Genomic DNA, 25,587 nt, shown 5'->3' with positions numbered 1-25,587 from the left:
CATCCTCTGTCACCCCAAGGAGAAAAGGCCAAGTTCACGCAACCTATTCTCATAAGGCATGCTCCCCAATCCAGGCAACATCCTTGTAAATTTCCTCTGCACCCTTTCTGTGGTTTCCACATCCTTCCTGTAGTGAGGCAACCAGAACTGAGCACAGTACTCCAAGTGGGATCTGACCAGGGTCCTGTATAGCTGAAACATTACCTCTCGGCTCTTAAACTCAATCCCACAGTTGATGAAGGGCAATGCACCGTATGCCTTCTTAACCACACAGTCAACCTGTGCAGCAGCTTTGAGTGTCCTAGGGACTCGGACCCCAAGATCCCTCTGATCCTCTACACTGCCAACAGTCTTACCATTAATACTATATTCTGCCATCATATTTGACCTACCAAAATGAACCACCTCACACGTGACTGGATTGAACTCCATCTGCCACTTCTCAGCCTAGTCTTGCATCCTATTAACGTCTCGCTGTAACCTCTAACAGCTCTCCACACTATCCACAGCACCCCCATGTCATGGTCCAGTCCGTGAAGTCTGTGTTCCGGTTCATGGTCCAGTCCATGGTTCCTTGTTCCGGGGTTTCTGGTTTTCCCCAGTTTCTGTTGTGGGCACATGATTCTCGTTTTGGGGCTGAGATATAAATACCTCTGCAAAGCAGGACTTCCCTGCTGGACTGTCCTGTTCCCCTTCCTGTCTTTTTTCCCCTTGCCTGACTCTCTGCCTGGATACCTCATCTGCACCACTGTCGAATTCAATCGCCAATGCAGAGATGGAACTGTCTGTTGTTCTTTGTCTCTTCTTGTCCTCGCCTCCATGGGGTAAGTCAGGATGTTCTGCCATTGCCTTGCAGGGGAATCTGTCTTGTCCTTGCCTCTGTGGGGTAAATCAGGCTGTTCTAATGTTACCCTGTGGGGGGAATTTCTCTTGTCTTGGCCTCTGTGGGGTAAGTCAGGCCATTCTGCCATTCCCTGCAGGGGGACTTATCTTGTCTTTGCCTCCATTGGGTAAGTCTGGCTGTTCTGCTGTTACCCAATGGATGGTCCCGTCTCACCTTGGTGTGGAGATGAAGTTGAGTCCTGGCTTTTTGAAGGATAAGTCTCGGCTCAATGTTGATGTACAGTTCCCAGTCTGTCTCCAAGCTCCAGCCTCTAAGTTATCATCCTCTGCATTCCAAGCCTCAAGACCCTAAGCCTGTCTCCAAGCCTCAGGCCTCAAGACCCCATCCTCCAGTCCTGCGGTCATGTCATGTCCATGCCTGGTTCTGGGGCCCGAGCCTGAGGCAAGACCCAAGTTCTGTGTCCTTGTCTAGTCTCTGGCTTGGGGTCCAAGCCCAAGTCTGTGTTCTTGTCCCTGCTCCTTGTCTGTATCCTGTCATGTCCCTATTCTAGTCTAGTCCTGTTCCTTGTACTTCATTGTCTGTGTCTTGCATTTGGGTCTGTTCCCAATGCTCCCATTGTGACACACCAACCTTTGTGTCATCAGCAAATTTACTAACCCATCTCTCCACTTCCTCATCCAGGTCATTTATAAAAATCACAAAGAGTAGGGGTGCAAGAACAGATCCCTGAGGCACACCACTGGTCACCAATCCATGCAGAATATGACCCGTCTACAACCACTCTTTGCCTTCTGTGGGCAAGCAGGTTCTGGATCCACATAGCAATGTCCCCTTGGATCCCATGCCTCCTTACTTTCTCAATAAGCCTTGCATGGGGTACCTTATCAAATGCCTTGCTGAAATCCATATACACTACATCTACTGCTCTACCTTCATCAATGTGTTTAGTCACATTCTCAAAAAATTCAGTCAGGCTCATCGGGTGCACCCAGCCTCTGACAAAGCCAAGCTGACTATTTCTAATCATATTATGCCTCTCCAAATGTTCACGAATCCTGCCTCTCAGGATCTTCTCCATCAACTTACCGTAGTAAGACTACAATTCCTTGGGCTATCTCTACTCCCTTTCTTGAATAAAGGAACAACATCCACAACCCTCCAATCCTCCAGAACCCCTCCCGTCCTCACTGATGATGCAAAGATCATCGCCAGAGGCTCAGCAATCTCCTCCCTCGCTTCCCACAGTAGCCTGGGGTATATCTCGTCTAGTCCTGGTGACTTATCCAACTCGATGCTTTCCAAAAGCTCCAGCACATCCTTTTCCTTAATATCCACATGCTCAAGCTTTTCAGTCCACTGCAAGTCATCCCTACAATCACCAAGATCCTTTTCCGTAGTGAATTCTGAAGCAAAGTATTCATTAAGTACCTCTGCTATCTCCTCCGGTTCCATACACACTTTTCCACTGTCACACTTGATTGGTCCTATTCTCTCACATCTTATCCTCTTGCTCTTCACATACTTGTAGAATGCGTTAATTTTTCTTAATCCTGTCTGCCAAGGCCTGCTCATGGCCCCTCCTGACTCTCCTAATTTCATTCTTAAACTCCTTCCTGCTAGCCTTATAATCTTCTAGATCTCTATCATTACCTAAACCTTTCATAAGCTTTTCTCCTTGACTAGATTTACAACACCATGGCCTTTGTACACCACAGTTCCTGTACTCTACCATCCTTTCCCTGTCTCACTGGAACGTACCTACGCAGAACACCACACAAATATCCCCTGAACATTTGCCACATTTCTTCCATACATTTCCCCGAGAAATTCTGTTTCCAAGTTCCTGCCTGATAGCCTCATATTTCCCTTTACTTCAATTAAATGTTTCCCTAACTTGTCTGTTCCTATCCCTCTCCAATACTATGGTAAAGGAGATAGAATTGTGATCACTATCTCCAAAATGCTCTTCTACTGAGAGACCTGACACCTGACCAGGTTCATTTCCCAATACCAGATCAAGTACAGCCTCTCCTCTTGTAGGCATATCTACAAACCTTCCTGAAAACACCTAACAAACTCCACCCCACCTAAACCCTTCACTCAAGGGAGATGCCAATCAATATTTGGGAAATTAAAATCTCCCACCACAACGCTGTTATTATTACTCCTTTCTAGAATTGGTCTCCCTATCTGCTCCTCGATATCCCTGTTACTATTGGGTGGTCTATAAATAACAACCAGTAGAGTTATTGACCCCTTCCCACTCCTAACTTCCACCCACAGAGACTCCATAGATAACCTCTCCATGACTACTTCCTTTTCTGTAGCCGTGACACTATCTCTGATCAACAGTGCCATGCCCCCACCTCTTTTGCCTCCCTCCCTGTCCTTTCTGAAACATCTAAAGCCTGGCACTTGAAGTAGACATTTCTGCCCCTGCTCCATCCAAGTCTCTGTAATGGCCACAACATCATAGATCCAAGTGCTGATCCACACTCTGAGCTCATCCACCTTGTTCATAATACTCCTTGCATTAAAATAGACACATCTCAAACCTTCAGTCTGAGCACATCCCTTCTCTATCACCTGCCTATCCTCCCTCTCGCACTGTCTCCAAGCTTTCTGTATTTGAGTCAACCGCCCTCCATCACTTCAGTTCGGTTCCCACCCCCCATCAATTCTCATTTAAACTCTTCCCAAAAGCCTTAGCAAACCTCCCCGCCAGGATATTGGACCCCTGGGATTCAAGTGCAACCCATCCTTTTCGTACAGGTCACAGCTGCTCCAGAAGAGGTCCCAATGATCCTGAAATCTGAATCCCTGCCCCCTGCTCCAATCCCTCAGCCACACATTTATCCTCCACCTCATTCTATTCCTATACTCTGTCACGTGGTACAGGCAGTAATTCTAAGATGACTACCTTTATGGTCCTGCTTCTCAACTTCCTTCCTAACTCCCTGTAGTCTGCTTTCAGGAGCTCCTCCCTTTTCCTACCTTTGTCATTGGTCCCAATATGTACCACGACCTCTGGCTGTTCTCCTTCCCACTTCAGGATATCGTGGACACGATCAGAAACATCCCGGACCCTGGCACCTGGAGGCAAACTACCATCTGTGTTTCTTTCCTGCGACCACGGATATAAGTCATAGAATTGTTCTGTGATTGGGTTTGTGACCGTATTTGCGGACGATATGAAGATAGGTAAAGTGGCAAGTACTGCTGAGGAAGCAGGGAGATGCACAAAAAAAATTAGAAAAATAGAGGGCCTTACGGTAGGGTAATTATAGGCATTTTCATGATCAGCAAAACATTGTGGGCCAAAGGGCTTGTATTATGCTGTAGATTTCTATGTTTCTATGTTCTATGATGCACAAGTCCCTTTGCACCAAGTACCAGCCTATTATGCAGCCAGTCAGGATGCTTTCAACAGTACATCTGTACAAGTTTGTTTGTGGTCAGTGACAAGCTGAACCCCCTCAACCTGTTAGGGAAGTAACAAGAGCTTACCTGTCGCTTGGCGTGATCGCTGCTCTCCCCAGGCATGTTGTGTGCGCTCTTGATTAGGGTCTGGGCAATATGGATGTAGTAGATGCTGATGATGCTGAGGGGAATGAGATAGTAGACGAGGAATATGAGCACGGAGTGGATTTTTGGGTGCAGCTTGTTGGAGAGCGGGTAAGGCACGCAGGCACTGAAACTCTTGTTGGTGCTATCGTGGTATTGCACCACCTGTGAATACACTGCCTCCGGGATGGCGAGGGCCACAGAGATCATCCATATGGTGACCGCCTTCAGACAGGTGTAAAGGACAGCGCTGGACTCCTGGATGTCCATAGGGTTCACAATCGCTTTGTACCTGTAGCAGAAAGAGTAGAATGCAAGTTGAATTCACCAACGTCCCAGATGAAAACCTCTACAACTTGTTCCTCCCATCAATGAGTTCACAGTGGGGTCAAGGGTTATAGAGCATTTTGGCTCATATCTACCAAAATGCCCATGTAGGCTAGACCAATTTCAGGTCTGTCAATAATCCTGTTAAAGATTATCTTTTGAAGATGAAACACAAGAGATTCTGCAGATGCTGGAAATCTGGAGCAACACACACAAAATGACAGAGGAACTCAGCAGGTCAGGCAGCATCTGTGGAAGGGAATAAAAAGTCAACATTTTGGGATGTGACCTTAATTGGGACTGGAAAGGAAGGGGTAAGAAGCCAGAATAAGAAGGTGAGGGGAAGGGAGGGAAAGGAGTACAAGCTGGCAGGTGATAGGTGAGGCCAGGTGGGAGGGGAGGGAGGAAGTAAGAAGCTGGGACGTGATAGGTGGAAGAGGTAAAGGGCTGAAGAAGAAGGAATCTGATAGAAGACAGTGGACGTTGGCTTCTACCCCCTTCCTTTCCAGTCCTGATGAAGGGTTCTGGCAAGTAACATTGACTGTTATTCCTCTCCACAGATGCTGCCTGACCTGTTGGTTACCCCAGCATTTTGTTTGTGTTGTTTTTAAAGATTTTCTTTATTTCTTACATGTACATTGAAATATCCAGTGAAGAGTCATTTATTCTTACAACCAACTCAGACCCAGAAATTGCTGGGGGCAGCCCACAAGTGCCACCATGTTTCCAGCACCAGTGTAATGTGCCCTCAACTTACCAACCCTAATCAATTGGAAAGTGGGAGCACCCAGAGGAAACCCACGCAGTCACTGGGAGAATATACAAACTCCTTACAGACAGCAGCGAGAATTGAGCCCCAAGTGGTGATCGCTGGCGCTGAAAGCATTGCGCTAACTTGCTGTACTTCTGTGGTGCCCTGAACCTTGAGGCGTGAGGTTTCAGAGGTTGGAAGTTAGAAAAACACTAAAAAAGAAAAAGGATCTTAATAGATCAGGCAGCATTTGAGGAGGGAAATGGATGGTCAACCCAAAATGTCAACAGTCCACTTCCCTCTGTAGATGCTGCCTGACACACCAAGACCTCAAGCTTTTTGTGTGTTGCTCCTTCCAAACCCTTCCTATCCATATGCCTGTCCAGATAGTCATAGAGCACATTTGAAATCTATCAAATATTAAAAGCCCCTCACAACTACCCTGGCAAGCTATTCCTTAGCCAGAGGGTGTGGAATTCATTGCCACGGATGGCTGTGGAGGTCAAGTCATTGGGTATATTTAAAGCGGAGGTTGGTTAGTCAAGCATGGCCAGATGGTTAGGGCGTTGGGCTCAGGATCTGAAGTTCGTGGGTTTGAGTCTCAGCCAGGCAGCGTGTTGTGTCTTTGAGCAAGGCACTTAACCACACACTGCTCCAGTCCACCCAGCTGGAAATGGGTACTGGCAAATGCTGGGGGTTAACCTCGCAATAGACTGGTGTCCTATCCGGGGGGGCGGGGAGGAGTCTCGTACTCTGTCGCTTCACACCACAGAAACTGGTATAAACACCAGCCTGATGGCACACAAGTCTCGGGACAGACTTTAACTTTAACGTCAGTGTGTCAAAGGTTATGCAGAAAAGGCAGGGGAATGGAGTTGAGAGGGATAATGAAGGAATGGTGGAGTAGACTTAATGTGTAGACTTAATGAGTGGCCTAATTCTGCTCCTATGTTTATTGATCTTATAGTCTAGGTTCACCACACTATGGCTGAAGAATTCCTCCTCATCTCAGTTTTAAAAGGATACTGCTTTATTCTCAGAATGACCCTTCAGATCTTAGAACCTCCTAACAGAAACTCCTCTCCACATTCATGCTTGCCAGGCCTTTCTGTATTTGTAAGGTTTCAATAAGATCCCCCCTCATTTTCCTGCACTGCAGAGACATCACACACTCCTCATACTGCACGTTATGCCTTTCGTTTCAAGGATCATTCCACTATCATAACACCATCATTCTCATTATACTTCATAGTTTTCCCAAGATACAGTGCCAAAAATTGCGAACAATATTTCAAATGCTGCCTGACCAAAATCTCATAAATTATCAGCAGTACATCCTCGCTTTTAGAAAAAAACTCTCACATGTGCATCGAAACGTCGAACATACAGTGAAATGGGTCATTTTCACCTCAACAACCAGCACAGTCTGAGGATTGTGCTGATCACGCAAGTGTCGCCATGCTTCTGACACCAACATCGCATGCCCACAACTCACTAATCCGAACTGGATGGCTTTGGAATGTGAGAGAAAGCCAGACCATCTAGAAGAAACCCACTTGAACACGGAGGGAACAAACAGACTCCTTGCGGACGGTGGTGGAATTGAACCCAGATCACTGGCGCTGTGATAATATTATGTTAACTGCTACGCTGTATTCCTACTGCCACTTCTTTTGAACAGTTTCCCAGACTAACCTGTTTCTTTGCGGAGCCAAATGGGAATAAGTCCAGGGAGGTGAAGCCTCCTCGCTTTAAATTCTTAGAGAAAGCAAATGTGTTGCGGTTATTAATGCCACAAGAGTGATGGAGTTGAAGTAATTAAGCTTATCTCCAGACCATGTGCCAATACACGATCATTTCAGTCACTTACATTTTAATTTGTCTTTGGCAGCGAGTCAAATCAGTCAGTCGAGCATCTTGAGTATTGGCTCTGACATTGGAGTTGGTTTATTATTGTCTCATATGTGGAAATACATCGATACGCTTGTCTTGCAGACTGTTTGTACAGATCAAATCATTCCACAGTGCATTGAGGAAGAGCAACGTAAAACGATACAATGCAGAATAAAACCATAGGACACAGGAGCAGATTTAGGCCACTCGGTTCAATGAGCCCAAACCGCCACTCCATCACCCTTTCAACGCCATTCTCCCCACTTACACCCTTACTAATCAAGAACTCATCAACCTCTGCTTTAAATATACCCAATGATGGCCTCTACAGCCACCTGCAGCAATGAATTCCGCAAGTTCACCACCATCTGGTTAAAGAAATTCCTCCTCATCTCTGTTTTAAAGGGATGTGCTTGTATTCCGAGGCTGTGCCTTCTGGTCCTAGACTTCTCCACCAAAGGAAACATCCTCTCAGTGTCCATTCTACATTGTAACAGGTCCAGAGGACGGGCAGTGTAGGTAACTGCTAAGGTGCAAGCTCAAAACGAGGTTGGTCCTGAGGTCAAGAGTTGATTTAAACGTACCAGGAAACCATTTGACAGAGACGTGTTGCGGAAAACTGTAGTGGAGTGTAGGGTTATTGGATGGGCTGTGGTGTGACTGGGCAATGGGTAGCATAGTGGTCCAGCTGGTAGAGCCACTGCCTCACAACTCCAGAGACCAAGGTTCAGCTCTGAACTTGAGTGCTGTCCGGGTGGGAGTTCACACCTTCCCCCGTGACTGTGTGGATTTTATAATCACCCCTCCATTTATTTTGCTTTCCTGCGTGACAGGGCAGGGTGGCCCAGTAGCGTAGTGGTTAGCACAACGTCTTACAGTACCTGCGACCCGGGTTCAATTCTGGCCACTGCTTGTGAGGAGTTTGTATGTTCTCTCTGTGACTGTGTGGGTTTCCTCAGGGTGTCTCTGGTTTCAAGATTCCAGATTCAAGATTCAAAAAACTTTATTGTCATTCTAACCATACATCTGCTCTGCAAGCCAGAATGAGACAGCATTTCTCAGGAGCAGTGCAATCATAACATAACAAATGCAATACTAAATAATAAACATAACAATAAATAGTAAAACGCAACAGCCACATGTCAGTTAAAATCAAGTTATAAGTGTCCAGTGCAAGTTAAAAGTGTCCAAAGCAGAGTCAGGTAGAGCAGCTATTTAGCAGTCTGACTACCTGTGGGAGGAAGCTGTTTAGTAGCCTTGTGGTTTTAGTTTTGATGCTCCTGTAATGTTTGCCTGATGGCAGAAGAACAAACAGTTCATGGAGAGGGTGTGAGGGGTCTTTAATGATGTACCGTGTCTTCTGGAGGCATCGACTCTGAAAGAGGTCTTGGACAGAAGGTAGGGAGACCCCAATAACCTTCTCTGCTCCCCTAACCACCCTCTGCAAGGCTTTTTTGTCAACAGCACTGCAGCTGGAGTACCAGGTTGTGATGCAAAAGGTCAGCACCCTCTCAACCACGCCTCTGTAGAATGTAGTTAAGATGTTAGTGGGGAGTGATGCTTGTTTAAGCTTCCTCAGAAAGTGCAATCTCTGCTGGGCCCGTTTCACAATCCCAGTGGTGTTCCTGGACCAGGTGAGATTGTCCGAGATCTGCACCCCAAGGAACTTGATGTTTTCCACTCTCTCCACTGTGGAGCTGCTGATGCTGAGGGGTGTGTGCTCAGGCTGAGACCTGAGCACACACCCCTCAGTCTAAAGGCACACTGGTTGGTCAATTAATTGGTCATTAATTGTCCCATGATTAGGCTAGGGTGAAATCGAGGGTTACTGGACTGAGTGGCTCAAAGGGCCGGAAGGTCCTATTCCACGCTGTATGTCAATAAATTTTTTTAAAAGATAAATAATAGATATGTGAGTAGGTAGGGGGCTGTCAGAACCACTTTGTAAAAGAACTGGGTCTGAGGTGAGGGCTTTTCATTGTACAGAGGGGTGTTGGAATCAGATTCCGGTTCACTTATTTATCACATGGACATCGAAACACATTGCAAAATGGGTTGTCTGCGTTAACAGCCAACACAAGCGAAGGGCGTGCTGGGTTCAGCCTGCAAGTATTGCCAACATAGAATACCCACCATGTTCAGCTTTATTGTAAGTAATATAATAAACTGTTTTGCGTACTGTGCAGGAGATTTAAAAAAATCCTAAAAGGTAGAAATAAATAGTGCAAATGAGGAATAGTGAGGAAGTGTTCATGTGTTCATGAACCGATCTGAAATCTAATGGCGGAGGGGAGGAATATGTTCTGACAACATTGAATGTGCATCTTCAGACTCCTGTACCTCCTCCCTGATCGCAATTATGAGAAGAGGGCATGTCCTGGGTGGCGAGGGTCCTTACTGATGATGCCACCTCCTTGAGGCACCGCTTTTGAAGATGCCCTCAGTGGCGGTGAGGATAGTGCAGGGAGGCGGTGCCTACAACCTGCTGCAATCTCGTTCAGTCCTCTGAATTGGAGCTTCCATATCACAGTGCTCTCCACAGTGCATTTGCAGAAACCTGTCAGCTTCTTTGGAGGCATACGAAATCTCCTCATGCTCCGAATGAAGCAGAGCTGCCAATGTGCCACCTCCTGGACTCACGACCCCCTCCACGCGCACCGCATGCACTCCCCTGCCCCCACCGGCTCGCCTCACTGAGCTCTTCCTGTGGTGGCATCTCCTCTTGGGTCCATACTCCTGCAGGCATTTCTGTCACTGGAGAAGTTGGCCCATGGATAGGTGGAGGTTCCTGGGGATCCTTCCCCTTGTCTATGAGCTATCCGGATGGCCTTCTGGCAGTTTTTAGAACACAAGTTCAGGGTTCTCTGAAAATAGAATCGCAAGTAGATAGGGTGGCAAAGATATCAGGGCAGAATGGCCTTCATCAGTCAGGCCACTGGGTATAGGAGATAGGAGGTTAAATTCCAGTTGCACAAGACACTGGTGAGGCTATATTGAGTCATAGAGGACTATAGCACAGAAACAGGCCCTTCAAGTCCGTGCTGAACTGTTATTTTGTCTAGTCCCATCAAACTGCACCTGGACCATAGTCCTCCATATCACTCCCATCGATGTACTTATCCAAACTTCTCTTAAATGTCGAAATCTAACCCATATCCATTCAGGTTAGCTCATTCCACACACTCTCACCACCCTCTGAAGAAGTTCCCTTCGGGTTCCCCTTAAACATTTCAGCTTTCACTCTTAACCTAAGACTTCTAAAGTACTGGCATTATTGTGTACAGTTTTATTTATGTAATTATTATCACTGTATTTGTTGGTTCATTTACAAACATTTGTATTTTATTCAGAGAGAGCAGAGTAACAAGTCCTCCCAACACAATGGGCCTGTGAAGCCCAATTATGCCCCTGTGATCAATTATCCTACTAACCAGTGCGTCTTTGGCCTGTGGGAGGAAACTGGAGCATCTGGAGGAAACCCACGTGGTCACGGGGAGAATGCGCACACGGGGACAATGGCAGAAATGAACCCAGGTCACTGGTGCAGCAATAGCATTACACTAACCACCAGGCCACCGTGGCGCTCTTGTTACAAAAAAGTTGCTGTTAATCTGGATGAGTGGGCACGTGGCCAAGTGGTTAAGGCATTCGACTAGCGACCTGAAGGTCGTGAGTTCGAGCCCCAGCCGAGGCAACGTGTTGTGTCCTTGAGTAAGGCACTTAATCACACATTGCTCTGCGACGACACTGGTGCCAAGCTGTATGGGTCCTAATGCCCTTCCCTTGGACAACATCGGTGTTGTGGAGAGGGGAGACTTGCAGCATGGACAACTGCTGGTCTTCCATACAACTTTGCCCAGGCCTGTGCCCTGGAGAGTGAAGACTTTCCAGGCGCAGATCCATGGTCTCGCAGGAGTAACGGATGCCTTTGTTAATCTGAATGAGCACAAAGGACAATTATGATGGTGCTGCCAAGACTCAAGGGCCTCAGTTGTGGAAAATGAGTAGGATGGAATTTTATTCACTGGAGCGTAAGAGCCAGAGGGGTGGCCACATAGAGGTGTGTGAACGCTGTACTATCTTTTCCCAAGGTTGGGGAATCAAGAGATAGAGGGCATACTGTAGTTTTAAGGCAAGAAGGAAAAGATTTTATAGGATCCTGAAGGTCATCTTTTCTCATCCAGAGAGTGGTCAGTTTATATAATGAGCTGGCAGAGGTAGTACTTGAGCAAGTATATTAACAACATTTAAATGGTGTTTGTGGATTGGACTCTGAAGTTCATGTAATGATATGTTTCTGGTATCTGGTTGCTCCTTTTCTGTTGTTACTTTGTGCAGTTTTGACTGGGGTGGACTGGTCCTGCTGCCTGCGGTCAACGATCGACACAGTGCTAGATTGTACTGAACATTCCTGGACTGTTCTGATGACTTTGTGGTTTGATGTTTTATATACTGTGTTTTTCACTCTGCTTTGCTGCTTGTGCGATTTGTTCTTTTATTTATGCGTGTTTGGGGTTTGATGTTTTCTTTCATCACATTCCATGGCTCTTTGTTTCATGACTGTCTGTGGGAAGACAAATCTCAGGGTTGTATACTGCATGCATACTTTGATAATAAGTGAATCTTTGAATCTTTGAACCTTGATTAATATTTGGACTGGTATATGGATAGGAAAGGTTAAGAGGAATACATGCCAAATGCGGACATATAGGATAAGCCTAGATGGGAATCTTGGTTGACATGGACCAGATGAACCAAAAGGCCAGTTTCTAAACTGCATTACGCTATGACTCTGAGGATTGTCACCTTGACGTGGTGGAAAGGCTTGTGATTTCCAGAGATCCCGAGAGTGATGCCGTCTCGACTTTAGCTCCTGGCAGGGTCACCCATGGCGGTAAGGGCAAGGGAGTGGTTCCAGACAAAGAGTGATCTCAGCAGTGGAGCTGGCGGAAGATGATGACATGTCATAATGACAGTGAAGGTGGAGAAAGGCTGTATCAGTGGACAGTCCCCAGTCATCTAGCATCCCATGCCACTGGACCCTGATTCTGATCTGACAAAGACCATGTGGTGGTTGCCCATGCATCAGCCTCCCCATGTTAAAGAAAGTCAGGCATTCTCCAGTAAGGGGATCCATCCTAGCAACTCATATTAAGTCCTGTGGAGATCAGCAAGTGATGAATGGGGAAGGATTATGAGGTCTGGATGCCCCTAGTCATGAGCCGGTGCATTGGACGGTGAGTGTTTGATTCAGTCACTGGGCTCCAGGACTGAGGCAGAAGGAGGATTTCAGCAACTGCACCCAGGACTGAGCAGTCTTATTTAGGATCTACTCTGCTTACCCCTGTCAGGAGAGGAGCTGGGAAAGACGCGCTAAAAATAGCCAGCCTCAAAACCTCCTGACTGGATTACTGCACCCGGAGGGCTCACCATATGCAGTCAGAAACTGTGGAAGGAGAGAACGAGCAACCAAAAGATCAAACCACTAACCATAGCCACCACTTACTTTTGGCAACACTACACCAGAATATGTGGATTCTGGATCAACCTCTACAGCCACCCCACGATGCACCAATAGACAACCCTTTGGGAGAACATCAAACTCTCCCAAAGGGATTGCACTACTGCTACAACTCTAAGACTCTGTAAAGGTACTTCCAACAGTTTTTGCTTTACTGGTGATCTTAGACAACTTAAATGATTCAGAAGTAATTTAAATAATTAAAGGAAAGAAGATTTAAACACTTATGATTGAAATAATTATTTTTTTAAAAAACTTTAAAGTAATATAAAGGAAAAAAAAAACACTTGCTAATGATAGTAGCCTCATATAAATGAATGGGGTCATGTTACATTTAGCACCTGGTCTAAAACTGAGGGGTCAAATGTGAAGTGCGTGCTGCCCACTTAGCTCAGAGTGTTCGGTCTCTGCCCCTGGTCTCAAAAGTTTGTTCAGTGATCAAGCAGCCAAAGCAAGTCATCAGTTTGTAGGAGTTTGTGAATAAAACATGTGCGAGTCATTTTACGTGCTTAACAAAAGCTGTAGCCCTTTACTTCCATTACGAACAAACCAAAATCAGTTGCCTTACTCTGTCATCATTACATCAAACACGATCTCTTAAAGTGAACTCAACAGCTCCATTACGGTGTTTGTGAAGTATGTAGATCAGTTTCTATTATGAACAATATGTGCCATCTGCACCCATTACATTACCCTTCCAGCTCTTGAACACAACCCACCCCATAATACTCGGGTGCAGATTTCAAAATCCAGCTGAAGGAGCATTCTGCCGCAGACTGACTGATGAAATGTTAGCAAAAAGGCTCGAGGTCATCAGTTTCTTTCAAAAGCAAGCCGGATAAATAATTTGAAAACATCTGAGTTTGTTCATCAATGCCTGTTGTCTGAGTTGATTTATAAACTGCGGGTCATTAGTCAAAATTCAGTTTTCAAAGGATATTTTTCATGAAAAGCATAGAGCTGGAATCAGCATTCTTAACCTATAAATCCAATGATACCAGAGAAGTTTCCATTCAATCTCTGTCCAGAAACTCTTAGTTAGTTTACCAAAGTCAGTCAAGTTCACCACCGTCTGCTCAAGTACATGTATGCACAGGTATAATTAAAACCTTACTTGCAACAGCATTGCATAGCATCAGGTAAGCAGCAGTCATCAACAAAACACAAATTATACACACTTCTGGCAAAAAGCAACATAATTGGTCCATTTTAGCACAAAGTGATCAAAGCTAAAATGTAGTGTTTAGGGTTTTGCCAGTTGGTTCTTGGATCTGATCGTGAGGGACATCAAGTTTCTGTAATCGCAGCCCAAGTTACAAGTTGCGAGCTGCAAGATGGCTGAGATCTTTGTCGATGGGCATTGTCTTCCTGAGGCTCCTGCTGCTGTAAGTACTACTGATGATGGAGAGGGAGTTGCCTGTGATGTATTGGTCTGAGCCCACAACTCTCTGAAGCTTATTACGCTCCTGCATATTTGAATTGTCATATCGTACCACAGAGTCATAGAGTCAGAGTGTAATACAGCAGGGAAGCAGGCTCTTCAGCCCAACTGGTCTATTCCATCCACAATCTCCACCCCGTAGCCCCAAATGACCGTGTTCATTACACAAACCTGCTAAACTCTCCCCTCCATATACCTATCCAAAGGTCTCTTAAATGTTGGCATTATACCTGCCTTGGCCGCTTCCTTTGGCAGCTCTTTCCAGGTACTCACCGCCGTCTCTGTAAAGAAGTCATGTCTCGGGTGTCTTTTAAATCTCTCCCCACTTATCTTGTGTCTAGTTTTGGACTCTGCTGTCCTGAGGAAAAGACTATGACCATCCACCTTATCCATACCCCTCATGATTTTATGAACTTCTATGACTCATCGGATCATAGAGCATTACAGCACAGAAACAGGCCCTTCAGCCCATCTAGTCCATGCCGAGCTATTATTCAGCCTAGTCCCGTCTAGACTATCATCCTCCCTAACCCTCTCATCCATGTACCTAACCAGATTCTCTTAAATGTTGAAATTGAACATGCATCCACCACTTCTGCTGGCAGCTCATTCCACATTCTCACCACCCTCTGAGTAAGAATGTTTCCCCTCATGTTCCCTTTGAACAGTTCATCTTTCACCCTTAACTTATGTACCTTATTTCTCGTCTCACCCGACCTCAGTGGAAAAGGCCAGATTATATTTGTCCTATTTATAACTCTCATAATTTTGTATACCTCTGTCAAATCCCCTCTCATTTGCGTACGTTCTAGGGAATAAGGTCCCAGCCTATTCAACATTCCCTCACGTCCTGGCAAAATCCTTAAATTTTATTTGTACCCTGTAGGTAGGTAACCAGAACTGCACACAAATGAGTTACCCCTCATTCTCCTGCGTTCCAAGGAATAAAGATGGGCCAAACATTCCTTAGAACTCGGGCCCACTAGTCCAGGCAGCGTTCTTATAAATTTCTTCCGCACCATCTCTCGTTTGGCCAGGATGTAACCAAACAGATACTTTCAACAGTACAGTATATCTGTAGGGGTTTGTTGGAGTGTCCTTTGACGTGCTGAACCTTCTTGACCTCCTCAGAAAGTAAAGATGCTGGCGTGCTTTCCTTAAGGTCACTGTCTGATGGTTTTGTGCATTACTTATTTTTTAGAGTTATAGATCAGTAGCAGGCTCCTCTGGCCCAACAAGCCTGCACTACCCAATCACTCCCATGTGACCCGCTAACCTACCAACCTGTACGTCTTTGGAATGTGGGCGGAAGCTGGAGAACCCAGAGGCAACTAAAGTGGTCATGGAAAGAACATGCAAACTCCTTATAGACAGGAGTGGGAATTGAACCCGGGTCACTGGCACTCTCATACCGTTACACTAACTGCTAACTACTGTCTGTCTCATTTATTGAGTTCATCTCATTAACAGAACAAAATCAACTCACTTTGATCTTTGGTCCTGACGAAGGGTCTCGGCCTGAAACGTCGACTGCACCTCTTCCTATAGATGCTGCCTGGCCTGCTGCGTTCACCAGCAACTTTGATGTGTTGCTTGAATTTCCAGCATCTGCAGAATTCCTGTTGTTCACTTTGATCTTTCTCTCTTCAGACGATGTAGATGGAATAAAGCTCCCAACCCTTTCCTTGAGATTCCAAGCAGTGGAAGATGCTTATTGACTTTCAATCATATAGTTGCACAAATAATCACCTGATGTAAACGTGGCCTGAGTCATCAATAGATATCAGTAATAATTTTGTGCTTTCTTTATATGGAGCACTGCCACAAGAAAGGATCATCACTATCCAGCCCATGCTCTCTTCTCGCTACTACCATCATACAGGAGGCAAAGGAGACTTATGTCCCACACCACCAGGTTCAGGAACAGTTATTCCCTGCAGTCATCAGGCTCCTGGACTGGCGTAGATAACTTGGTCATAAAAAAGAACAGCACAGAAGCAGGCCCTTCGGCCTGTCTAGTCCATACTAAACCATTTAAACTGCCTCCTCACATCAGCCTTTACTGGGACAATAGCCCTCCATACCCCTTCCATCCATGTACCTATCCAAATTTCTCTTAAACATTGAAATCAAACTCACAAGGACCAGTTATGTGGAAGCTCATTCCACGCTCTCCCGACCCTCTGAGTGAAGAAGTTTCCCCTCATGTTCACCTTTCACCCTTAACCCATGACCTCTAGTTGTAGTCCCACCCAACCTCAATGGGAAAACTTCACTCAACAGTACTCTGAATTTTACAGATGATACCTCCATGCTCAAGGAGTTTACAGTTCATGTTCTAAGTATTTACTTATTTATTTATTTGCAAAATTTGTTTTCTTTTACATGTTGGTTATTTGTCGGTTCTTGTTTCTCTTAGATACTATTGTATTTATTTTTCTGTAAAAGTCTGCAAGAAAATGAATTTCATGTGCAAACATATATGAACTTTGATAAGAAATTTGACTTTTACTCTGTATTAGTTGGTTATTAAATAATAATTGAGCCCAGTAGCTAGGACTATTATGAAATATGGTTGAAAAGGATATGATTCATTTGATTCCCAGCAAAATTTTATTATGAAAATTTAATTAAATCCAGTTAATTACTTAGTCTAAAAGTGTATTATGAGAAATCTGATATCCAAGATGTGGACAAAACTTGTAAAAGTCATTTGATTCATTAGTGTCCTTCAAGCAAACAAATCTATGTCTGACCAATACACCATTTCAGACTCAACAAGTGACTTGGAAATATATCGCCAGTTCTCTACTGTTACTGTCAATATTCCCTCCAATATGTTTTACAGATGTGTGAACCAACCAGTGCTCTGAGCAGGGAATTTTTACATGGTCTGAAAACTGCATGGCACTTCCAATGTTTAAATGTTAAGGTAATTCCAGTTCTGTGGCAACAAAGGCTATGTGCATGGGAGCATTTCAGTTAGGCTGTGGCCATGCACACACACAGCTTAGAGGGAACGGGGTCTAATTCCTGGAACTCCCTCCTGACCAGGAAGCAGAGCTGGGCTGAGAAGTGGCACATGCAGTTCAATCAGAAAAGTATGAAGAGATTGAATTTGGTGGCAGACTATAGGGTTAATGGCAGGATTCTTAACAACAGTATGGAGAAACAGAAATGTTTTCGGGCCCATCTCCATAAATACCTCAAGGTTGCCACAAGTTGGTAGAGTGGTTTAGAAGGTGGGTGGCGTGTTGGTATTCATTAGTTGGAGGATTGAGTTCAAGAGCCGTGAGGTAATGCTACAGCTCTAGAAAACTGTAGTCATGTCACACTTGGAACAGCATTGTGTTCATTTCTGGTCCCCTCATTTTACAAAAGATGTGGAAGCTTTGGAGAGTTCTGCATAGATTAGAGACCATATCTTATGAGGATAACCCCTCCCCCTCCCCCCCATTAGTATGGTCTGGCATTCTGAGCACTTCTCACAGTTTCTCTATTAACAACATAACTCACAAGTACAGAAGCAAGAACTGTTTCAAACTGGTACTTTGACTGCTCCCATTAACATATTTGGTCTCACCCTGTCTGCAATGTTCCCTTTGTTCTACCCACCCCTCCCTCACCTCTTCTGTTATTGAAAATTAATTTGTTTTCCCACTTTCCCAGCTCCAACAGACTCTAGAGCTGAAACATTTACTGTTTCAGTGTCTCAGATGCTGTCTGACTTACGAAGTGTTTCCAGCATTTTCTGTTTTTATGTCTGCCCTGGGATGCCCCAGGAAGTCAGTAAGATGAAAGAGCTGATTGTGGACTTCAGGAAGGGTAAGATGAAGGAACACATACCAATCCTCACAGAGGGATCAGTAGTGGAGAGAGAGTAGTTTCAAGTTCCTGGGTGTCAAGATCTCTGAGGATCTAACCTGGTCCCAACATATCAATGCAGTTATAAAGGCAAGACAACAGCTATACCTCATTAAGAGTTTGAAGAGGTCTGGCATGTCAACAAATGCACTCAAAAACTTCTATAGATGTACCGTGGAGAGCGTTCTGACAGGCTGCACCACTGTCTGATATGGAGGGGCTACTGCGCAGGACTGAAAGAAGCTGCAGAAGGTTGTAAATCTAGTCAGCTCCATCTTGGGTACTAGCCGACAAAGTACTCAGGACATCTTCAGGGAGTGGTGTCTCAGAAAGGCAGCGTCCATTATTAAGGACCTCCAGCACCCAGGGCATGCCCTTTTCTCACTGTTACCATCGGGTAGGAGATACAGAAGCCTGAAGGCACACACTCAGTGATTCAGGAACAGCTTCTTCCCCTCTGCCATCTGATTCCTATATGGACATTGAACAGTTGGACACGACCTCATTTTTTTTGACTATACAGTATTTCTGTTTATTGCACTTCTTTAATCTATTCAATATAGGTATACTGTAATTGATTTGTTATTTATTATTATTTTAATTTTATTTATTATTTTTTATCTCTTCTATATTATGTATTGCATTGAACTGCTGCTGCAAAGTTACCAAATTTTACGTCACATGCCGGTGATAATAAGCTTGATTCTGATTCTACTCCTTTCCCTCCATCACCTTCATATTTTGCTTCTGCCCTTTTCCTTTCCAGGCCTGATGAAGGGTTTTGATCTGAAATGTCAATGGTTAATGTCCCTCAAAAGATGCTGCCTGACTTGTTGAGTTCCTCCAGCACTTAGCCGGTGTTCTGCAGAATCTCTTTTGTCTTTGTCCGAGGAGTAATATGATCACCCTTGTTATTGTAAACTCCAATTGATGTGGATCTAACTTCTTGTATCAGAATCAGAATCAGGTTTATTATCACCGGCATTTGACGTGAAATTTGTTAACTTAGCAGCAGCAGTTCAATGCAATGCATAATCTAGCAGAGAAAAAATGATAAATGAAATAAAAATAATAGTAAATAAATCAATTACAGTATACGTATATTGACTAGATTTTAAAAAACACGCAAAAAAACAAATACTGTATATTAAAAAATGTGAGGTTGTGTCCAAGGGTTCAATGTCCATTTAGGAATCAGATGCCAGAGGGGAAGAAGCTGCTCCTGAATCGCTGAGTGTGTGCCTTCAGAATTATGTACCTCCTACCTGATGGTAACAGTAAGGAAAGGACATGCCCTGGGTGCTGGGAGTCTTTAATAATGGACGCTGCCTTTCTGAGACACCGCTCCCTGAAGATGTCCTTGGTATTTTGTAGGCTAGTGCCCAAGATGGAGCTGATTAGATTTACAACCCTTTGCAGCAGTCACTGGAATTTAGAAGAATGAAAGAGGATCTTATTGAAACTTACTGATTATTGAAAGCACTAGATAGATTAGACATGCAGAGGAATCTTCCTAAGGTGGAGGAATCTAGGACCAGAGGGTACAGATTCAGAATAGATGAACATCCCTTTAGAATAAAGATAAGGAGGGATTTCTTTAGGCAGTGGGTGATGAATCTGTGGAATTCATTGTAACAGAGAGCTGTGCAAGCGAAGATGTTGGATATCTTTAAAGCAGAGGTTGATCATCAACATTATCATTATGTGCCGTGTCGTATGATGTGGGCGATCATGGTCTTTGACCATGATTGTTCTTGGCAAACTTTTCTCCAGAAGTGGTTTGCCATTGCCACCTTCTGGGCAGCCCTTTACAAAACAGGTGACCCCAGCCACTATCAATACTCTTTAGAGATTGTCTGCCTGGCGTCAGTGGTCACATAACCAGTACTTGTGATACGCACCAGCTGCTTATTCGACCATCCACCACCTGCTCCCATGGCTTCAAGTGACCCTGGTCGAGGTCTAAGCAGATGCTACACCTTGCTCAAGGGTGACCTGCAGGCTAGCGGAAGAAAGGGGTGCTTTACACCTCCTTTGGTGAAGGCGCATCTCCATGCCACCATCTGGCAGGTTGATAGGTTCTCGATTAGTAAGGGCCTCAAAGGTTATGGGAAGAAGGCAGGAGAATGGAGCTGAGAGGGAAAATACATCAGCCATGACTGAATGGCAGAGCAGTCTCTATGGGAAGAATGGCTTAATTCTGCTCCAATGTCTTATGGGCTTATGGAATGAAGATGTCTAATCTCCATTTCAAACATTCATTGAGCCTTTTTGAAGCACTGAAAGTACTTAATGATATTGATTCAAATTCAGATTAACTTATTTATCACATGTGTGTCGAAACATAGTGAAATGTGTTATTTGTTAACAACCAACACACCCAAGGATGGGCTGGGGGCAGACTGCAAGTGTAGCCACACTTATTGCCACAATGGCGGTCATCAGGACAATACTAAGCACAAGAGAATCCACAGATGCTCAAATGCAGAGCAACACACAAAATGCTGCAGGAACTCTGCAGGTCAGACAGCATCTATGCAGGGGAATAAACAAGTCAACATTTCAGCTCTTCCCCCTGATGCCACACTTCCTTCCCTTTCTTTCATGGTCCCCTCTTCTTTCTTATCGGGTTCCTTCTTCTTCAGCCTTTTCAGCTCTTCCACCTACCGCCGCCCAGCTTCTTACATCATCCCCCTCCTCAAACCACTCACTTTCCCTCTCCCTCATCTTGGTCTCACCTATCACCTAGCTTGCATTCTTTCCCCTCCTCTTGCCCCTCCCTCCTCAATTTTTTATTCTGGCTTCATCTCGCTTCCCTTCCAGTCCTGATTAAGTTGTTTCAGCCCAAAATGTCAGCTATTTATTCATCTGCATAGATGATGCCTGACCTGTTGAGTTGCTCCAGCATTTTGCAAAATACTCTGGACTTCCAGCATCTGCAGAATCTTCTGTCAACTGTTCATTCTTCTCCATAAATACTGCTTGACCTCATGAGAGCAACAATCCTTTGGGCTCTAACTAATTAGGATTAAGTTATACAATTAAACAAAGGTTGGTGAATAATTCAGAACCATTAAATACATAAAATAAAGTTCTTTGCAACCAGTTATTTCATTGCTTTTGTTCAGGTAATGTCAGCAATTTAAACATATCGAGTCTATGTTGTGAGCATCCATTTAGCCTGTTTGAAGCATTGTGGATTCTTTATCATAATGTTGCCTCTAAATCAGGATGAAGCTGGACAGTGAAAAGGAAGTTACCAAATGATTCAGAATCGTTCATTAATTAAATGAAGTACTTAACATCCTGTTGGTGATTTCAAGAATTAGCCTAATTTATCAAGTCAGGAAGCCTCTTTCCTTCAATAAGGAGATCAGAAATCTACAAAGGAGCAGATTTTCTGTTGGAGAAATACTTTGTTGTTTTTAAATTCCAATCCAAAAACACCATTTACCTTCTTAATTACTTGCTTATTAAGGGTCTCAGCACAAAAAAATCAACGTTTTATTCCCTTCAAGGTTGCTGCCTGACCCGCTGAGTTCCTCCAGCATTTTGTATGTATTGCTCGAGATTTCTGGCATCTGTAGAATCCCTTGTATTTATAATTAGTTCCTAACATGTTTCATAGACAGGAGTATCATAAACTCCCATCCATAAACATAGACCATCCACAAACTCCTAGACAGGATCATTGAGACCTCCATGAGCTCCTTCTGCAACCTCCTCCTGTTTATCTGGTAATTTGCTTCCTGAAGTGTGTGAACTCTCACCATCCTACATTAAATTCCATTTTCCAAGCTTTTTGCCCACCAACTTGACCTGTTGTTGCAAACTCCTATAATCTTCGGTGCATTTTGGCCTCCCACTTATTTTCAGCTTAACTCAACAATCTGAAGTGGGAAGTCTGACTAATTCCTGCTGGCTCTGTCCCTGCTGGAGCATGAGACCAGATAATTGACAAATTACACTTAGTGACCACTTTATTAGCTTCATCCTGTTCCTAATTAAGTGGCTGCTGAGCATATCATCTTCTGCTGCTGTAGCCCATCCTCTAAGGTTCAATGTGTTCTTCTGCCCCCCACTGTTGTGACGCGTGGTTATTTGAGTTACTGTTGCCTTCCTGTGAGCCATTCTCCTCTGCCCTCTCTTATTAACAAGCTGTTTTTGCCCACAGAACAGCTTGTCACTGGATGTTTGTTTGTTTTTCACACCATTCTCTAAACTCTAGAGACTGTTCTGAAAATCCCAGATCAGTAGTTTGAGATGGTCAAACCAGCCGCCTGGCACCAACAGTCAATCCATGGTAACACTTAGATCACACCTCTTCCCCATTCTGATGTTTGCTCTGAACCAGCAACTGAACCTCCTGACCATGTCTGCATACTTTTATGCATTGAGTTGCTGCTACATGGTTGGCTGATTAGATATTTGCATTAATGAGCAGGTGCACAGGTGTACCTAAAAATAGTGGCCACTGAGTGAATATACTTTCATCATTATAACTCTGATTGGATGAGTGTATGTAGCAAAGAATGTGTGCACAGAAATAAACTCTCACTCTCACTCTCACTCTCACTCTCACTCTCACTCTCACTCTCACTCTCACTCTCACTCTCACTCTCACTCACTCTCACACATACACTCTCACACACTCATACATTCACACCCACACTCTCACACACTCACACACACATAAACACTCACATACGAACATACACACTCACACTCACATATACACATACACACACTCACATATGAAAATACACACTCTCACACTCACACATGCACCCTCTTTCTGTCTCTCCTCTCCTTGTGTCTCTCACACACACTCACATGCAGTCACCGTCTGTCACTTTGGCTCACACACACGCACAGACTCAAGATGGATGAATGTGTATTTAGAACAGCGATGAGGGTGAACGTCTTTACCCACAGGGTGATGAATCTGTGGACTTCATTGCCACAAGTGGCTGTGGAGGCCAGGCGATTGGGCGTATTTAGACAGAGGTTCATAGGTTCTTGATTAGTCAGGGTATGAAAGGTAATGGGGAAAAGGTTATGTGTGTGCATTGTCCCCTTTTCTCAACCATGATTCCCCTCTCCCTGCCCCATTCCCACTCTCAGTCCCCAATGGAGAGACCCTCAGCAGAATCAAGTTTATTATCACTCACATATGTCATGAAATTTGTGTTTTTTTGCAATTGTGCAGAAGTGTTAAGGCACTCTAGCTATAGACAGTATATGTGCCTAAGACTTGCACAGTCCTGTGCACCTTATTGTAACTTATAGTTTTTACTATTATGTACTGCTGCTGCAAAACAACAAATTTCAGTGCCAGTGCTATTAAACCTGATTCTGACTCTGTATAAAGTTCTCACATGCCTATGCTGTGAGATAACAGATTCTGAAATATTTCTGGAAGTGGGCAGCAATCATTTATCCAGATTAGGATTCAGATTCACATTCGTTTATCACGAGTACGTTAAAGCACACAGTGGAGTGCATCATTTGCGTTAACATCCATTACCCCTCGGGACGTGCTGGGGGCAGCCTGCAGGTGGCGCCACCCACTCTGGTGCCAACAGAGCAACAGCGAAAGAACAGCACGAGCAGCAACGACAAGAACACGTTCAAACAAAACAACAGGAAAACAAGACCCTTTCCCTCCCACACATACTGACAGGACAGACCGCCACCGAGCTTTCAGACTCGCAGACATCAAGCCTCTGACTCTGAAATTTCAGACTTTCAAACAGTTCTCTGGTAATGAGTCCCAGCCGTTGCACAGGGAAGGGAGTCTTCCCTTAACAACGTTACTCAACCATCAGATGATTTTGGGTGTTTATTTCTCTGATAGAACAGCCAAGTTCTAATTACTGAGTGGGACAGGAAAGTTGTTATTTGTATGAGTTTATTATTGTCATGTGTACCCAGAAACAGTGAAAGCTAACTCTACGGTTAATGTTTTGACCGCCATTAAGTATCCCAACTGCAACTGCCTCTATCACCACCTGGCACCACGTTCCATGCACTCACTGATCTCTGTGTAGATAACATCCTCCTGTACATCCCTCCACTCAGCTCAAAATTATGTCCTCTCAAATTAGCCATTTCCATCCTGGGAAAAAGTCTCTAGCTGTCCACACACTCCAGGCATCTGCTATGAAATCCCTTCTATAATTTTCCAAAAATCTTACATGCATCTTATCCAAAAGAGAAATCCAGGACGGTGTGTTGCTTCCCATGTGCTGGAGTCCAGAATGTCTTTGTGCAACTACAGAAGATCCTCAAGAAGGAGGGCTTAGCAGCCCAGCTAGATGTCATGGTGCATAGGGCATAGGCAGGAAGAGAGAAGAGGTCCTGCACAGTGAGCATAGGGAGTTAGTTAAGAGGCTGAAGAATAGGACCTCCAAGGTTGTAATCTCTGGATTACTCCCAGTGCCACGTGCTTGTCAGGGCAGGAATGGGATGATGGTACAGATGAATGAGTGGCTGAGGAAGTGACGTAGGGATTAAGGTTTCAGATTTCTTGATCATTGGGATCTCTTCTGGGTAAGGTATGATCCGTACAAAAAAAAACAGTTCACATCTGAACTCGAGGGACTCCAATATCCAGGTTTTCTAGAGCTGTTGGGGAAGAATTAAACTAAGATAATGAAGGTGTTATATTTGGATGCACAGAATATACGGAATATGGTAGATGATCTTGTAGCAGGTATGTTGTTGTGATCATCACTGAGTCATTGCTGAATGAAGATCATAACTGGGAGCTAGACATCCAAGGATACACATTGCATCGAAAGGCCAGGCAGGTAGGCAGAGGGGGTGGGGTGACTCTGTTGGTAAACAATTAAATCAAATCTTTCGAGAGAGGTGACATAGGATCAGAAGACATAGAATCCTTGTGAGTAGAGCTAAGGAAATGCAAGAGTCAAAAGACCTTGATGGAAGTTATATACAAGCCCCAGAACAGCAGCCAGGATGCGGGGATATAAATTTCAATAGGAAATAGAAAAAGTATGTAATAAGGGCATTGCACACAAAATGCTGGAGGAACTCAACAGGTCAGGTGGTTTCTATGGAAATGAATAAATAGACTGCATTTCAGGCTGACACCCTTCTTCAGAACTGTGATAAGGGCAATGCTATGATAGTCCCAGCAGATTTCAATTTGCAGCTAGATTGAGAAAACCAAATTGGTGCTGGATCCCAGGAGAGGATATGTGTGGAATGTCTGTAAGATGGCTTTTTAGAGGAGCTCATAGTTGAGCCAATTCTAGGGGAAAGGCAATTCTAGATTGGGTGTTATGAAATGAACTAGATTTGATTCGGGAGCTTAAGGTAAACGAACCCTCGGAAGGCAGTAATCACAATATGACTGA

At 44.5% G+C, this 25,587-nt stretch overlaps 1 protein-coding gene across 1 annotated transcript in view; it reads right to left on the bottom strand.

The window, feature by feature from the left end:
* The window catches only part of nmbr (neuromedin B receptor), a 67,164-nt gene that overhangs the window by 33,594 nt on the left and 7,983 nt on the right, over positions 1 to 25,587 (bottom strand). Inside the window, exon 2 of the mRNA XM_063056630.1 lies at positions 4,352 to 4,700. Coding sequence (XP_062912700.1) covers positions 4,352 to 4,700 — 349 coding nt within the window. The remainder of the gene's footprint in view (positions 1 to 4,351; positions 4,701 to 25,587) is intronic.

Source organism: Mobula hypostoma, chromosome 8 (genome assembly GCF_963921235.1).
Source record: "Mobula hypostoma chromosome 8, sMobHyp1.1, whole genome shotgun sequence".
NCBI lineage: Eukaryota > Metazoa > Chordata > Chondrichthyes > Myliobatiformes > Myliobatidae > Mobula > Mobula hypostoma.
The sequence above is the reverse complement of the archived record's forward strand: the minus strand, read 5'-3'. Positions and strand labels throughout refer to the sequence as shown.